The following is a 17551-nucleotide window of genomic DNA, read 5'->3' as shown; positions in this document are numbered from 1 at the left end:
GGATCCCTATTGCTCATATCTTTTTGAGCTCTACCTAAGTTTGATAAGTCTTCTTCTAAGCTTAGTTCTACATAGAGAATGGCTGAAATCACTTCTGACTATACCATTTTTTTTTTTTTTTTTTTTTTTGGCGGTACGTGGGCCTCTCACTGCCGTGGCCTCTCCCGTTGCGGAGCACAGCCTCCGGACGCGCAGGCTCAGCGGCCATGGCTCACGGGCCCAGCTGGCTCTGCGGCATGTGGGATCCTCCCGGACCGGGGCGCGAACCCGTGTCCCCTGCATCGGCAAGCGGACTCTCAACCACTGCGCCACCAGGGAAGCCCTGACTATACCATTTGATATTATATACAATAGGTGAATTTCAGGCAGGCATAATGGGTATTGGCATTGCCTATGAGTTAAGAAGCTTAGTAGAGAAGCATATAAAAACGTTAAAGTAAATTCTATTAATTCTATACTTCTCTAGGTCTATGTTTCAAGGGTTAATATATTTGATGACCCCTTAGGAACATAATTTAAATAAATTTATGCTATTAAGCAGTCATTTTTTACATTGTTTTCATGGTGGCCAGGTACTAAAAACACTGTAGATATTGGTGGTATTGCTTCCGACTCTTCTTTTTTTTCTTTCCAATTCTTAAAGAGATATCCAAAAATGTTTACATTTCTTTTTCATCATAGCATTTATAACAAGACACTGCTTCAATAAAGCACACATACCATAACCTAGCAATGTAATAGCCATGACTAAAAATGCCTGTGCTCACTGCTAACACCATCCTTAGCTATTTTTGTAGTTGTTGTTCCATTTGCTTAGCTTTACTACTGTCTCTAAGAGTTCATAAGCTAGAAATTTCTAAGGAAAGAAACAGCTGAATACTCTTTACCCAATGATGTGACTGTGGTTAAATTCTCTCGAGGCTACTATCAGAGTCTCTAGGATATTTTGTATTCACAAAATATGGAAAATACAGTATTTCCATATTCACAAAAATGGTGAAATCTCATCATCTGAATGAAGATTTTATTTTTGAAAACAGATAAAAGTTATTCAGAGCTATGTACTTATTGAATAAGTATATGAAATAAGTGTGTGGTTGGGCAAGTAAATATTCTGAAATAGAACACATTTAGACAAATATCCTTTTATAATCACTTCAAAATGTTTTAGAAATATACAATCTTGAGCAATTTAACTAACTATAGGTTAGCTTTAGAAAAATAAATAGTTAAATAAATGTGAAAAGCACTCAATACATTTAATGTACAGTTGTTTTCTCTGTATCTCTCCCATCCATGATAGATTTAGTATTTGTTTACACAATTCAACTAATAAAAGTTTTCTTGTCCTCTACATATTTAGAAGCATTTGCAACTGAAGACAAAAAACAAACACTTGAATTTTTTGGTCTATATTACACATTATTCCTACAAATAAAAAATCAATTCAACTGCTGATTTTTTGCCCAAGATGGGAAAAGAATCCACCCCCATCACTTAATTCTACAACCATATTGTTCATTCTATTGTTCCACACAGTTTCAGTTTCTGAGTCCCAGCTGTGTTAACTGGAAGCACTCAAAAAACAAAGACTGCTTGTGCCTTCACTCCCAAAGTAGGAGAGATCTGCTCTTACCTTTTCTCACCTCCCTCCAATCTTCTTCCCTACCTCCTTTGTCATTCCTCCCTTTTTTTTAACTGCACTTTTTACATTTTTATTACAAGTTGGTAAATCAGGCATATCATTATCAACATTATCATTAGCAATTAACCATCCTGAATACTATATATAATTTTTAAAATGAGACCAACCGTATAAAACCAAAACTTGACAATTGGAGCACTGTAGAACTCATAGACTTTCCTAGTCCATGGGAGGCTTTGGGGCCCACTCTTTAAATCAAAGTGCTGATTTTCATCTGGTTTCTCATCAGGGCCACTTTCCAAATCATAGTCTTTCTGTAAAATGAGCAAACAATCATTTATTGTCAGAGGCGTAACTAAAATACTGACATTTACAAGTATCTAAAGTATTATATATTTCATAAATACATAAATATAATAAAAATATTAGAAATTAACTGGGCACCCACCTGACAAATTACAATCTTAGTCTTGAACGGAAGGAAAACTACATGTATTGTATCAATCTTTGACAGGGTAAGGAGAACAGGGTCTGAAAAGCAAGCTGAGTCTCCCATAAGAAAACCTAGTCAAACTGAGCAGTTCCAAGCATTTAAAAATGGTCCCTCTTCCTGTTCTTTTTAATCTCCTTTATCAGTAATTTTGGAACCTAAGGTTATTAATAAAATCCTTGTGAAATCAATAACAGAGAATAGAATTATTTCCATAATACAGGAGGACAAAATGGACACATAATGGTGATACATCTTTCCCTAGTTATAGGGAAGTCAGGCACAGTGTTAGTTCGAGGATTCTGGCTTTGATAGCTTCTCCACTCATTTATAACAGAGGTTTTACCTGAAGCTCATGGACTCTCTGAGCTTCTGGAGTTCCTTGAACCTCCTGCAATTATATGCAAGTATTTGTGTTGTGCCTGCATTTTTCTAGGGAAAGCATCTTCCATCAGTTTCTCAAAAGTTATGGACCAGCCTAAAGGGGTTAACAGTTGTAGGTGGTGAGAAATGAGTATCTGTGTGACAAGGAAGTGGTTGCATAAATGTGACTACAGAGGTGTCTACATAGAAGAGCTGTTAGAAAGAGAGACAAAAGAAAGGAAAAGAAAGGAAAGAAAAAAAAAAGAACTTGCAGCCTGGTTGCTTTCGAGAAGAGGGAACTTAGAGATGATGAAAGAGAAGAAAAAGAGATATCACCCTACTTCATAGATTTCTGTGTGGTTTTAATCTTTTAACAGGAAATGTGGGCTTCCCTGGTGGCACAGTGGTTAAGAATCTGCCTGCAAATGCAGGGGACACGGGTTCGAGCCCTGATGTGGGAAGATCCCACATGCCGCGGAGCAACTAAGTCCGTGTGGCACAGCTCCTGAGCCTGCGCTCTGGAGCCCACGAGCCACAACTACTGAGTTGGTGCACCAGAACTTCTGAAGCCCGTGCGCCTAGAGCCCGTGCTCCACAACAAGAGAAGTCACCGCAATGAGAAGCCCACGCACCGCAACGAAGAGTAGCCCTTGCTCACCGCAACTAGAGAAAGCCTGCATGCAGCAACGAGGACCCAATGCAGCCATAAATAAATAAAGTTTAAAAAAAAAAAAAGAATTTTTTTTGGAATTCAAAACTCCTAAAGACAAGCATGCTAAAGGCATACCAAATGACTACAAGAAATTGAAGCCTTGTTGTGTTGGACTTTTGGAAAATGGTATGAGAGTCAATTGAACAACAGGCTGATAGTTTCAAAGCAACACATTTTAACCTTGAAACTGAGTAGAAGAATAACTATCCTCTCCTGCCAGAACTTGACCGGAAAAAACTATTTGAAAAAAACGAAAAATGAAATCCTCAATGAAGTTATCAGTCTGAACCACGTTACACCAAAACATTGGGAGGAAATTGTTCAGCAATCTTTGTGGGAAAGAGTATCAACTCATGAGATTGAAAACATCCATCTTCCAGCTACACAGACCATGAATTCAGAGACTTTTAATACTACAGTGGATATCAAGCTTAAACAGTGAATTGATAAACAGCTTCTTAATAAAGCAATCAGGTTGCTTGGGAGACCCTACAGGAAGAATTTTCCCACTTCATGACAGAACCAAAAGGAAAAGAGCACGATAACATATTTGATAAATTTAAAGAGGCTGTTAAGGAAGAAACTATTAAACACCAGAAGTGGAATGATTTTGCGGAGGACAGCTTGAGGGTTATTCAACACAATGCTTTAGAAGACCAGTCCATGTCTGATAAACAGCAGTGAGATGCAGCTATTTATTTTATGGAAGAGGTTCTTCAGGCTCATCTCAAGGATACTGAAAATGTAACTGAAATATGGAAGGTCCAGATTGGGAAAAGAGGTGGTTACATTGGAAGAATCAGACCCAAGAGTAGCGTGTTCACAATGAAACCAAGAATGAACTGGAGAAGATGCTGAAATGTAATGAGGAACACCCAGCTTATCTTGCAAGTGATGAGGTAACTACAGTCCAAAAGAACCTTGAATCCCAAGGAGCAGAAGTAGATCCAAGCTTGATTAACGATAGTTGGCACCACGTTTATAGAAGACATTTCTTAAAAACAGCTCTAAATCATTGTAACCTTTGTTGAAGAGGCTTTCATTCCTAACAATGGCATTTTGTAGATTCTGAGTAGGAATGCAATGATGTTGTCCTATTTTGTCAAATACAATGCATGCTTGCTGTCACCACAAATACTTTAATGCAGCAACTTAGAAACCCTGAAGTCAGGCAATTAGAGAAAAATGTCAAAGAGGTATTAGAAGATTTTGCTGAAAATAGCGAGAAGAAAGTTAAATCGCTTACTGCTAAACAAGGTCAAATGGCTGAGGACCTCAAGAAAGTTAGAAAAACTCAAGGAAAACTTGATGCATTTATTGAAGCCCTTCATCAAGAAACATAAATTGTAATAAAATCCTACTCATATTATAATCAACTCTGCATACATACAACAAAACTCCAAAGTCTTTGTCCTCCATTTTTTTCTTCTGCTATTCCACCTTTCTGAACATAAAATAATCACAGAATAAAAATTTTAAATAAATAAAAAATAATTTTTGAAAAAGAATAATGGCTTTCATTCTCCTATTACCAGTGCTTTCATCATATTTATTATCACACTATTACCATGACAACAAAGCACAAAGACACTCTAAAAGAGCATCTATGTCCCTCCTGTCTTCAGCTTTCCCCCAAAATACATAATGCCAATTGTGTTCCTCAACTAATCAAGTACATTACACTTAATTAGCATTATGAAAACTTGTATGTCCCACCAAATGCCGCCTCTAACCCTTAGTCTCTGATTAACAAAATTTTAAACACAAAGCAGATAATCCAAACCTGTTGCTTTAGTTAAATTCAAAGATAAAAGAACATTGTTACTATGATTATAATCCATTCATAACAGACCAGATTTGAAACACTTTTTCAATAAATGCTTTAAATTGAATAATGGTGAGGCATCATGGATAGTCTGTCTGATTATAGGCTCCATGGTAGCAGGGGCCGCATCTGCCTTAGTTATGAAATGCCCCCAGAACTTGTCTGGCTCGTGGAAGGTAGCTATTAGATATTCGTTGAATTATTAATTGATGTGGCCATGTCCAAACCACCAGGTGAGCAACTGCTGTAAGAACCACTATATTACAGACAAAATTTAACTTTTCAGGGAACTGTGAGGGCTTACTATCTTTTTTTTTGTTTTTGCGGTACTGTGCTCTGGACGCGCAGGCTCAGCGGCCATGGCTCAGGGGCCCAGCCGCTCCACGGTATGTGGGATCCTCCTGGACCGGGGCGCGAACCCGCATTCCCTAGCATCAGCAAGCAGACTCTCAACCACTGCGCCACCAGGGGAGCCCATCTTTTTTGAATGTTAAGAGCACATTTAATTGCCATTCAAGGAAGGAGTTCTTTCCCTAAGAGTCTCTGCTTTAAGAAGAACTGCCTACTGGAATGCTCCAGCTATCTGTAATGTCTTCAGTTTCAGTGAAAGCTTATCTTTCTATGAAACCTCTAAGAGCCAAAAGTGAAGTTGCATCCACTTCCAAAGCACTACTTGCAACCAAGTGCCAACATATTTACATATTTGTTTGTAGATAGATGATAAACAGTTTCCTTCATTGTTTACTTCAACAAGCTAATTAAACTTAATGTGAACACTGAAGTAGTATAAAGGCAAACATATATATGTGAATGTCTCACATATAAAGATTGCCTTCTATTTCTAATGGGGTTAGGCAAGCACTACATTTCTTCTCTTTCCTTAAAAAAAAAAATTGAAATGGTCTAAACTTAGTAACCGTATAATCTAACCAGTACAATCACAATTATGACAACTTGACTAACCCAACTTTGCAAAGGAGAACTCACACACTCTATTGAGTTTAGAATGTACCTGCCGTCTTGGACTCTGAGAACCCCAAATGGAAAAGTAAGAAGGGAAGGGAAGGGAAGGGAGGGAGGGAGGGAGGGAAGGAAGAGGAGAGGAACACAATTACACCCAAACAGGCATGATAGTAAAAATATTTAACAACTGATCCGGTTAACTGTTCTGGCATTAACCAATCAGAATAAAGGCACAACCAATCACAGCAGATGCCAGCCATACAAACTAATTATAATTATTTTTCATTTAACATTTATCAAATATGTTTTTAATATTATGACAAATACCTCATAAATACAAAAGCACATAAGACAAGATGATGCTAGCTAAAGATGCATCACTGAAGTATTAAGTACCAGAAAAGATGTTTACTACATCTCACAGTAAATGACAACTTTATCAGCAGTGATCCAAGTTGAAACATAAAATTCAAAACATATATGCACAGACAGCATATTGGAGACTCTCCAGTGAAGATGGGTTACAACAGAAGTAGCTCAAGTTGCCCATGAAAGAGTATACAACTGGGAACTCAAGTAAAACTATTCAAACTCATTGGATATAACAAATGAAAAAACTATGGTGTGAAACAGTGAAGATCAATGCACATTTTAAACCAGCATCTTTTTAAATAAAGATTTTTAAGGATATGAGGCATCCCTTATTGTAGCTTTAGAGAAATAGTAAGCCTATTTATTCCACTAGTCACAAAGGAAAATGAAAAGTTAAGCAGCTTTCAAGACATAATAAAGTCTTTGATTTTGGCAGAAATAGGATATTTTGCTTAATAATATATGGGGGTTAATTAGAACTATCATACACGCTATACCTGACCTTACTATAATATGATTAAGATTGTTAAATAATTTGTTAAATAAATAAGTTTTGAGTCTGTGTATGTTTGCGTGCAGTCAATGCCATGAAAACTTAGTTATTATGATATTGCACTAACCAGACAAGCACTTTCTTTGGGAGCGCTGGCATTCTGGTCACCATTATACCACGTAAACTGGGAGTCCTGGGACTGGGGAACATGTGACATCTCTGCTTTGCTTTTAAATTCCAATGTCAAAATGGTGGGTGGGAAAAGAATACTGATGATGATCTTTAAAAGAAAAGAAAACAAAGTAAGTAGTGGGGGTTATACAAGGCACAAGTATGATCCAAATAAAGTTAAGATTTGGGTGTATATAAAATGCCAGATCCATCCCCAATTCAGTGGATATCCTGATTGTATACATACTTTCCGACTTGAGAATTCCAATTCTAGAAGTGTCTCCCTCAGAAATACTCATGAATCCAAGCATGTGTAGATAGGGATGTTCTTTGCATGGCTATTTGTAATAGCAAAAAATTAGTGTCAACCTGAATGTCCATCTATAGAGGGAGAGCTGATGTGGGACAACCTAACAGTGGAATACAGTCAGCCCTTCATATCCATGGGTTTCGCATCCACAGACACAACCAAGTGTGGATTAAAAAAAAAAAAAAAAATTCCAGACAGTTCCAAAAAGCAAACTTGAATTTCCCATACATTGGCACCTATTTACATAGCATTTATATTGTATTAGATAGTATAAGTAATCTAGACGCAAAAGTTATATGTAAATACTACACCATTTTATATAAGGGATTTGAGCATCCATGGATTTTGGTATCCTGAGGGGTCCTGGAACCAATCCCTTGTGGATATTGAGAGACAACTGTACTATGCAATCATTGAAAAGACAAAAGCAATTCTGAATATAATGAAAGTTATATTGTTAAGTCTAAAAAGAGAAAGTTATAAAATAATATGCACAGTGTAATCCCATTTTATTTAAAAAATTAAAAATTAAAAAATATGATGCATATACATACATGCATTTGAAAGTTTAAAATACATATACCACACTGTTATATGTTATAATACCCAGAGGCACGGCAGTGAGAAGTATGCTTTTTCAATGAGCATATTGCTTGAATAATTCTTGTTTTTGAATTTTTTTTTTGAATTTTTTTTGAATCATTCTTCAAAGCCACTATCATATGAAACACATGAAAATTTATTCATATTATAAAATCAAGAATATAAAAACATATAATATAAATATAAAAACATACCAAGTCACCTTCTGTTAGATGCATCTCCCATCACACACATATTTTCTCTGCCAGTAAATCCCAACAAAGATAAAAATCTAGACATCCATGATTTTTTCATTCTATTGCTAACATTCATGAATTTATTTGCAGTCTATTCGAAAGAATTTTTATGTTCAACCTGTATTGGCCTTTCAGGGTAAAGAGTTTAGAAGATTTACTAAATATTGTGACAATCATCTTGGTGAACATTACGTCTTTCAAGCTAAAATTAGGCCTAGTATTCTGGGGTTCAATGAATAAAGGTAAGATTAACCCAGACTATATACCACTCATGATTAAAGAAACTAAAGTCATGTCCTTGTCGACTTCATTTATTTTTATGCTGAAATGACCTTTTGTTGTTTTGTTTTAAAGCTTGATTTCCTGTGAAGATTCTCTGGACTTTTCCCAGTCTGATAGGATTGGTTTGTTTGTGTGTTTGTTTTCTTTTCGGATGTAGAACCCAAAATACATGCAATCTTCCAGGTCTGGAAACACCACAGTTAGCAGGTACAATGATAATATTACACTAATTAATTCCTAACCCACTTCCTGAAGAGGCTCCACATTCTTTTGCCCTTGACCATTGCAGAACAATTGGCTTGTGAAACAGTATTCAATGAAATCAATATTCCATTTCCAAGGAATAGGTCAGAGTCTATTCTCCAGAAGCACTTAAATGAGTTTTCCCTTCCACATAAAACTCTACAAGGTCTTACTCCAGTCTTCATCCACATGGAATTAGTCTGACCAGGACATTTTACATTTGCAAAAGTGTTCCCAAAACTCACAAGCCAAGCACTGAGGAATTAGGATCCAGGCATGGAGAGCAATATGGCCTACTGCAACTCAAAGATTTTAAGTAGCTAATCAATCTTCTTTGTCAACTCACTATGTTTTGGGGCAAAAATATTTAGTCTTGCTTAAATTAAGTCTCTTTGTTGATATAAAAATAAAGTATATGAGGAGCAAAAAGTTATTAAGTTCTCAGTAACAAGGATTTCTATTCAACTAAAGTACGTACAGGACAGAGCCATGGAGAAAATTATTTCTCAAAATCCCAGCTATCTATACCCCCATCTCACTCTCTGAACATTTAAAAAGAGTTCTCGCCAGCACTTGTGTAGCTAGAGGTGGACCCATTTACATCTCTGCTTCATCATTTCCAAGGCTGAAATCGAAACAGATCAAAGGAGAACTTCTTCTAGAAACAGCTGTTGTTTCTCCAATATTTTGTTAAAGAGGAATCTATGTGAAATAATTTCTGGTTGACATTTCTCTTGTTTCCACAATCTCATTAGTGGAATTAAAATGTACAAGGTATTTTATATATTTTATGTCATATCTTTTGTTTGTGTTTTCTATAGTTTGCCCACTAAAAGAATGTTTTTAAAAACATTCTATTTGGGACACATCATACTTTTAAGAGCTCTAGGAAGAATAAAATTAAAATATAAATTATAACCTTGTGTAGCTCTTAATGATCATGCTTCATCCGCTTTTTTTCTGTTTCATAAGCTATGTACTTCTTAAGCATGACCATAACCTAGAGCTTTTTAGGCTTAGGTTTGATGTCAAAAATTAAACGCCTTTAATAATTAACTAAATTACTCTTGATAATTCAAGATGAAAGATGAGGCTAAGCCATAATGGAATAGAAAAATTTGGAGATAGTTAGTGGTGTGAACAAATGTGTTTGAGGGCAGCTTTATAAAATAGCCATTTATTTCCTGAAACATCGCATTAGATGAACACAACAGAAATTACTTATTTTATTTAGTTTATCATGAGTTAGTATTTTTAAGCTGAGAAAATTTTCACTAAAAAGTCTCATTTACTTCTGTTATAATTATCAGAGGCAATGGTGCTTACTAATAACGAAATTTTGTTTATGTTTGTACATGCTTTTAACTTCTAACCACCTTCTCATGAGTATGCCTTTGTGACGGACGGAGCTGGCACAATTATGCCCATTTTTAAAAGAAACTGTGGTAGTGGGAGATAAACTGGGTAGTTGTCAGATGTTCCACTGTGAAGATCTCAGCTCATCTGTGAGAATCAAAGACATTAACTGGTTTTTCTGAAGGTAATCTTCTGGAGCATGGGAAAAATGAACTCAAGAGTATAGACTAAACTAACGTTAAACTCTATAAAGCAAGTAAGTATACCTTTAACCAAGAGTTTTTCCTCATTTTCAGACGCCCCATCCACATATCTGTCAGTAGCATTTGTGTACAAGTATGTGAAACAAAGGGCCTCAACCCTCCAGAAACAGCCAGTTTTAAACAGGTAGAATTGCTCCAGTTCTTGAGTTCATAGGTCAACAGTTTCATGGCCATTCTTTCATTCTGTTTGAATGCCTTCTCCAACACATCCAGGGCAAGCTGGCCAAACTGTCTGCAATGACACAGTGGTGAGTGGCAAAAATAAATGCAGGTGAGAGCCCCAGAAACATTAAAAAAGATTAGATATGAGACTCAGAAAAGACCAAGACAAAAGAGGGAACAGTAAAATGCAGAAGCTGTTTTAAAGGGATTGCTGCTCAGGAAATGGATTGTTCTCCTTTTTTTTTTTTTTTTGTGGTACGTGGGCCTCTCACTGTTGTGGCCTCTCCCGTTGCAGAGCACAGGCTCCGGACACGCAGGCTCAGCGGCCATGGCTCATGGGCCCAGCCGCTCCGCGGCATGTGGGATCTTCCCAGACCAGGGCACGAACCCGTGTCCCCTGCATCAGCAGGCGGATTCTCAACCACTGCGCCACCAGGGAAGCCCCCAATTCTCCCTTTCTTAAAAGAACAGAACTAGAGGGTTTCCACCAGGAATGCCTGAGCTATCCATGGGGAGATGCGAATCCACACCACAAAACAAGCTGTGTATGGCGTGGTGTGGGGCTCCCCGATAGTACCTAATAAAGAATTTTTTGACAGAAAAGATTGTTCAAAAACCGAGCTAGCATTTAAGGAAAAACGGTGGAAACTACCCCCGCCACTCCTTTTTTTTTTTTTTTTAAGATTTTAGGGACTTCCCTGGTGGTGCATTGGTTAAGAATCTGCCTGCCAATGCAGGCTCAAACAGGTTTGAGCCCTGGATCGGGAAGATCCCACATGCCTCAGGGCAACTAAGCCCGTGCGCCACAACTACTGAGCCTGCATGCCAACTACTGAAGCCTGCGCGCCTAGAGCCCATGCACCACAACGAAGAGTAGCCCCTGCTCACCGCAACTAGAGAAAGCCCACGCGCAGCAACAAAGACCCAACACAGCCAAAACATAAAAAAATAAATAAATTTAAAGATTTTACAAAATACACAGATGACTTAAGTAAGAAACTAGACCTGGAGACACCCCCAGGTGATCTTCTTAGAGGTTGTTTTCTCTAAAAAGTAGACACTGTCATTCTCTGAAATTTTTTAAATCAAAATGATAAACTAGTTTCTATTAACTCTAGCTTGCTTTCTTTCCCTACCACTATAATGCTTTAGTAAATCAAAAAACCAAAACATTTCCAACTTTTCTATCTTCTACCATCACTCTCTGGTAATTTAATACATAATATATTTGTTTTCCTGCCTGAGCGGCACTTAAAGAACAAATTTTAATATAACTTAGTATCAAAGAGTTTGAGAGTTAGGAGGGACTTCCAAAATCATTCAGTGAACATTTTATAGTTAAGAAACTAAAGTCCCGAAATCTGGTCAAGTGATTTGACAATTAGTAAAGAGCTGGACTAGGACTAGAACCCAAGCCTCCTGACTTGAAGGCCACCTCTCTTCCTTTTAGTCCTTAAAATACCTCAAGACCCTTATTTATGGTAGAGTCCATGAAACACACAGCTATAAGTCCACTCATCTTACAAGTTCTAAGCTGAGGGAGATAAACGTGTCTAACCATTCTAAGAACTGTCGATGTTAATATTAGGTAAAGGAAGAACTCCTACCTTGAGTAATTTTTCAGCTCTTCTGAGGCATCATCAACCATGTTGCTCTCCTTGGCTTCCCGGGCCATTGCTCGGTAGAGTATACAAGCAATTACTGCCTTGACTGTGGCCTCCTCTCCGTGCTGCCAGAAGAACATGGCCATCTTCTGCCTTTTCATTAGCACAGCCCAAACCAGCAGGTCATTATAAGGATAAATAAAGCCAGTACAGTCAGGGTCATCTGATATATTTTGTTTTTCTTTTGACTTCTTCCTTGATTTATGAAGGGCTACAGACTTTTCCTGTTAGAATATAAAATAGGAATGGGTGTCCAAATACTCAAATGCATGATGTTCTACCTGACAAAACACATCGGGTATCTTAAAAATATTTTTAAATCACCGAAAAGAGATGGAAATAATAATAGAACTTTATAAATCAGAAACCAAAATTTTGGCCTTTTTTAATCCATTTCTTGTTGCATCTAATAATTCCAGGGTCCCTAGGCTGAGACACCTTAAGTTCACTTAACACAACTTAAAACACTATACCTTTGGAATACAGCCACTAACTATACAGCAATTTTCAATTTCTCAAGGAAATGGGCTGAAATAACATGTTAGATAAATGATAACTATTAAAACAAAACTAACCTCAACTTACAAATAGATTCATGATCTTCCTCTTAGAAAAATGGCACTAGTGTTGCCAACATTCATACAAATAGATTGGTTTTGATTTTGCCTTCCTTTATTCTGACTATATTCCCCTAGTGATGGTAATAGGTAATAATGAAATACTATTCTCTACCTGGTAAAACCACCTTTTACAGCTCATCTCAAAAACCATTCTCTAACCCCCATAGTCTTCTATATCACTTTGTATGTATCTCTCTCTCAATGCTCATCATACTGCACTGTGGTTATTACTTTGGGAGGGAGGGTGGACCATTTCTCAGTCATAATTATATCTTCTCCAACACACCTGCATCTCAAATTCAACCAAGTGCCCAAAATAATGCCTGGCAAATAACAAGATTCAATAATTATTCTTTTTTTTTAACATCTTTATTGGAGTATAATTGCTTTACAATGGTGTGTTAGTTTCTGCTTTATAACAAAGTGAATCAGCTATACATATACATACATCCCCATATCTCCTCCATCTTGTGTCTCCCTCCCACCCTCCCTATCCCACCCCTCTAGGTGGTCACAAAGCACTGAGCTGATCTCTGTGTGCTATGCGGCTGCTTCCCACTAGTTATCTATTTTACATTTGGTAGTATATATGAGTCCATGCCACTCTCTCACTTCGTCCCAGCTTATTCTTTTTAATTAAAGGAGATCATAGCAAAAATAGTAACAAGCTTCCTCTATTTCTATAAATGAAGGGAATTTATGTTCGTTGATTATGACCAACGGTAATTTTATGAAATATCTTTTCATTCTAAGACTTATAAAAAGCAAACCTCTTTCAGCCAACATAGGAACCATTTATATGGAAACTCTTAAACAAAAGCATTCACCCCCAGAGGAAAGTGGGATTGAGGTAGTAAAGGGAGGGGGGCATAATACTGCTCACACACACTCACATGCACACACACAGTCATAAATACATTATCACTGTCATACTGTAACATTAGGCCAAAATTATTTTTTAGAAAGCTTCAAAAGGGAAAAAAGAAGATGCAAGAGGACAGTGTCAGAGAAAAGAAAGGAGAAGGAAACAGTCACCTCCAATTAGCCTTGGGGAAAGGAGGAGGAGGGTGCAATGTTGGGCTAATGATTCTATTTTTTAGTACCATCCCATGGACTGCCTTCCTGAGTCAACATCTGGACATGGTAGAGGTAGGAACAAGGAAGGCAGCCTGAGGTGCCAGCCCCGGCAAATCATTTAGTTGCTTGTCCTGGGCATTTGCTCATCATTGTTAGAGAACACCTGTATTATGCTTTTGACTTGCACCATCTGTTTACAGTACTTGTAAATGATCCCTCTATTTGTATTCCCCAATCTCAAACTTTAAATGAAGAAAAGATCTCAGTCTTTAAGGACAATTTTCTTTTCAAATCTAAAATAAGTAACCGGTACCTTGACTTTGTAAGGTTGGGCAGTTCTAATGAATTGGTAATGCAGTGTGCTTTCTGCAGATTCATTTCTATTTCCTGAGCGGCATCTTCGGTGAAGAGGGGGCTGGGGAAGGCTTTGAGCAAAAGTGGTCACTTGCTGGAATATGTTATTTTATTTTTACAATAAAACAAAAAGGAAAAAAGATGATTATAGTGGTAACAATTAACATTTTATTTCTAGACAACAATAAAACCAAATATAATATTGTGTCCTATCAAATATCCAGTGGTTCTGTCTCTCATCCAAGATTAGTAATTAATTACTCCTCCAACAAGAGCCTCTCATGATCCCCTTCTTACTAAGCACACTCTTATTTCCTAACATCTTAGAGAACATGTTCTTTTGCTCCCTATCATATATATGCATCCCTTTTCTATGTGGAAATTCCATTAGAATCAATCGATGTTCTATAACTGAAACAAGTTCAGAATAGGCAATAAAGATTCACAGTTCTGATTAGAAAAAGTTCCCATTCACAAACAGCTCCAAGGTTAAGCTTCAGTTAGAAAGTTACAGAATATCTCCAGGTGTTATATCACTACTGGAATTCCAGTGGCTAGGCCCCAAAACAACATAATTAATTGCTTGTCAGCATGAAGCTTTCATCAATGAAAAACAAAAACAAGCGAGAGCATTCTTAAAGGGACTGACATAAAATTCCCAATACAAACCGTATTGGAAATTTGAACTTTATTTTACTTATTTATTAATATTTACTTATTTATTTTATTTGTACTTTATTTTATTTATTTATTTATTTTAGTTTGTGTTTTACAGATATAAATTAGATGTCGAAGTAATGGGGTCCAACTTTTTAAAGATACCACACAAATTATCATTATTATTACTGTGATACAGAATTAATAGTATCACTAGTAATAATCATAATGACTATTAGTATTAAGTTACTCTATACCCTCTGGGTACCAGGAATATAGGTTTTCCTGGGTATTCTAGGTATTATTTTATTTAATCCTTTTGATAAATTTATGAAAGGGGTATTATATTATTATTCCCATTTTAAAGATAAGGAAACTGACACACAGAGAGGTTAAGTTTCTTACTCAAGATTACCCAGCTACTAATGAGCAAAACTAAGATTCAGTCCCAGATCTCTCCGACTCCAAACCATGTATTCGTTAACTGCTACGATCTAATTTACTAGGAAACACAATAAACTCTGTACTCCTTCACTAGAAACTAATTAGATAAATGGGCAATTTCCTACCCATTTACAGAAAGGGCATTAGAGGAACCTGCCTAGCATGCTCCCCACTGGCCTGCACCAAGGTCACAGTCAGTCGTATACCTGCCACTGGTAACCTCATAGCAAGGCATATTTTGTTTATATGAAGGCATTGATACCTCAAGTGTATCCCTATGCCTGTGAAATACCAATAAAGAACATTTTCTCTTTGAGAGTTGGGTTTCTTTCTGTTTTGTTTTCTCATCCCTTAAAGCCAAGTTGGGTTTTCACTTCACCTCATTCTTTAAAAATAAAGGTCAAAAGTAGCTTGATATTCTAGACTCTTCATGTGATCTTATCCCAAAGTATCTTTCCAGTGTCATCCCTCACAACCTTCTGGCACTTGTCCAGTGACAAAGGTCTCCTTGTCACTGCAAAACCATACCCTGGTGTCCACAGCACTGTGCCTTTAACTGTTCCCCCTCTTCTCTCAGCCAAAAATGCCCCAAACTACCTTTTCTAACACTTTCATTATCCCCTAATAAGAACTAGGCTCTTCAGTTTACTGATCTGTACTGGCAATTTTAAGAAACAAGCAATGCTTTCTCTGCTAATCAACTAACCAACAACTCTAATTTTACATTCCTAGACTTTCAAAAATATGATGGTAAATAAAATACGTATAATATGTATTTTTACATGGTACATTCTGCATGCATCTTCCAATATAACCCCTAGAGACTTGTTCCAAGTTTGTCATCTCCAGGCTATGTACTATTATGAGTTATAGATATAATCCTATTAAGCTTTTCACTTCTGTATTTTCAAAAGAAAAAGAAAGATAAGGAACGAACCAGTCATCTCTCCCTCTAACCCTTCTCACCACATACTTCTGTGTCAATACGGCACATATTATATCCTGTTTTGTATTGTGGCTAGTTATTCATAAATCTGTTTCCTCTAAAAGTTTCTAAACTCCTGATCTTTATGTCCATCCCAGGCCAGCATGCCGGCACTTAGCACAGTAATTTACATGCAGCAGATATTCAATAAAGGTCGATAAATAGCATGTCCATTTTGGAAGCTCTTCCCATCTAAACTTCCCGAGCCATTTTTCTAAAAGTATAACTCCTAGGAATCCTTAATTTTACTAGGGTACTTTTCAATTATGCTACCTTATGTTTTCTGTAGAGGTTGCTGTAGAGGGCTCTGAAATTTTTTCTGGTATAGCTGCTGCGATATGCTCTACCAATAAGGTATTCTATCACCAGTCCAATGTCAATCAGCGTTATTCTGTAGCCTGAGAGAAGGGCATGCTGAAACAAAAACATGTAACACGTAACTGTCAGTTCTGTTTTTCTATCCCTTTTGCCATGTCACTAGAACATAACCAAATCAACTGCAAAGAGGGAGGCTCACACTCTTCAGCCCTAGAACAATGCTTAAGACTCACAAATGAAGGAAGAGCCCCTGAGTTATCACTAATAACTAAAACAAGAACAAAAACAACTGATCACTTACTATGGCCAGCTACTGATACAACCTGGTTGTTCAAATGGGAAAAAATACTTAGCCTTAAGATGTTTTTAGTTTCACAGACATGGAATGTCTGCTTTTAAGAGCTTATTTCCTCCCTTTTTCTCTCTCATGCATATACATACTTTAGAATAAAATACATTTAAAGAGAGTACAAAAGATTGTTTTTAGCTGGAAATGACAGAACCACTACAACAAAAGTATAATCACTGGAGGATACGCTGGAGGGTCCAAAAGTAACACTAAGTAAAATCTTAAGCTTCTCTATTGAAATGGCTGTTAACACTTTGCACCGTGTTGACCAAATCATACACAAAACAAGAATAGGAAAGGAAGTAGAACAAATAGAAATAAGGAACATGAAGCGGCAGAGCAAAATGAGATTTCAAAACACAAGGCTGTGCCAAGACCAGTGTCATGGCTGGTAGGGGCCTGAGTAGCAGGTTTCCAAGCACATGGGCCTTAGGCCAAATGAAAACTGCTCTGACCCCTTAAAGGCCACCACAGTGCCTCTTCATAAGTGTTATTTCTGAACTGCCATTCATAGCACACTTTTATTTATTTTTTTATTTATTTATTTTTTTTTTGCGGTACGCGGGCCTCTCACTGTTGTGGCCTCTCCCGTTG

General features: G+C 37.0%; 1 protein-coding gene and 1 pseudogene across 1 annotated transcript in view; one reads left to right on the top strand and one right to left on the bottom strand.

Annotated features, from left to right (window-relative positions):
- TRPM6 (transient receptor potential cation channel subfamily M member 6) overlaps positions 1–17551 on the bottom strand; it is a 142416-nt gene that overhangs the window by 58493 nt on the left and 66372 nt on the right. Inside the window, 6 exon segments of the mRNA XM_028493867.2 lie at positions 1813–1959; positions 6991–7143; positions 10331–10559; positions 12097–12377; positions 14164–14298; positions 16564–16704. Of these exon segments, the coding sequence (XP_028349668.2) occupies positions 1813–1959; positions 6991–7143; positions 10331–10559; positions 12097–12377; positions 14164–14298; positions 16564–16704 (1086 nt within the window).
- On the top strand, positions 1967–4553 carry LOC102980759 (dynamin-like 120 kDa protein, mitochondrial; annotated as a pseudogene).

This window comes from Physeter macrocephalus, chromosome 9, assembly GCF_002837175.3.
Source record: "Physeter macrocephalus isolate SW-GA chromosome 9, ASM283717v5, whole genome shotgun sequence".
Taxonomy (NCBI): domain Eukaryota; kingdom Metazoa; phylum Chordata; class Mammalia; order Artiodactyla; family Physeteridae; genus Physeter; species Physeter macrocephalus.
This window is presented reverse-complemented; position numbering and strand designations above follow the sequence as displayed.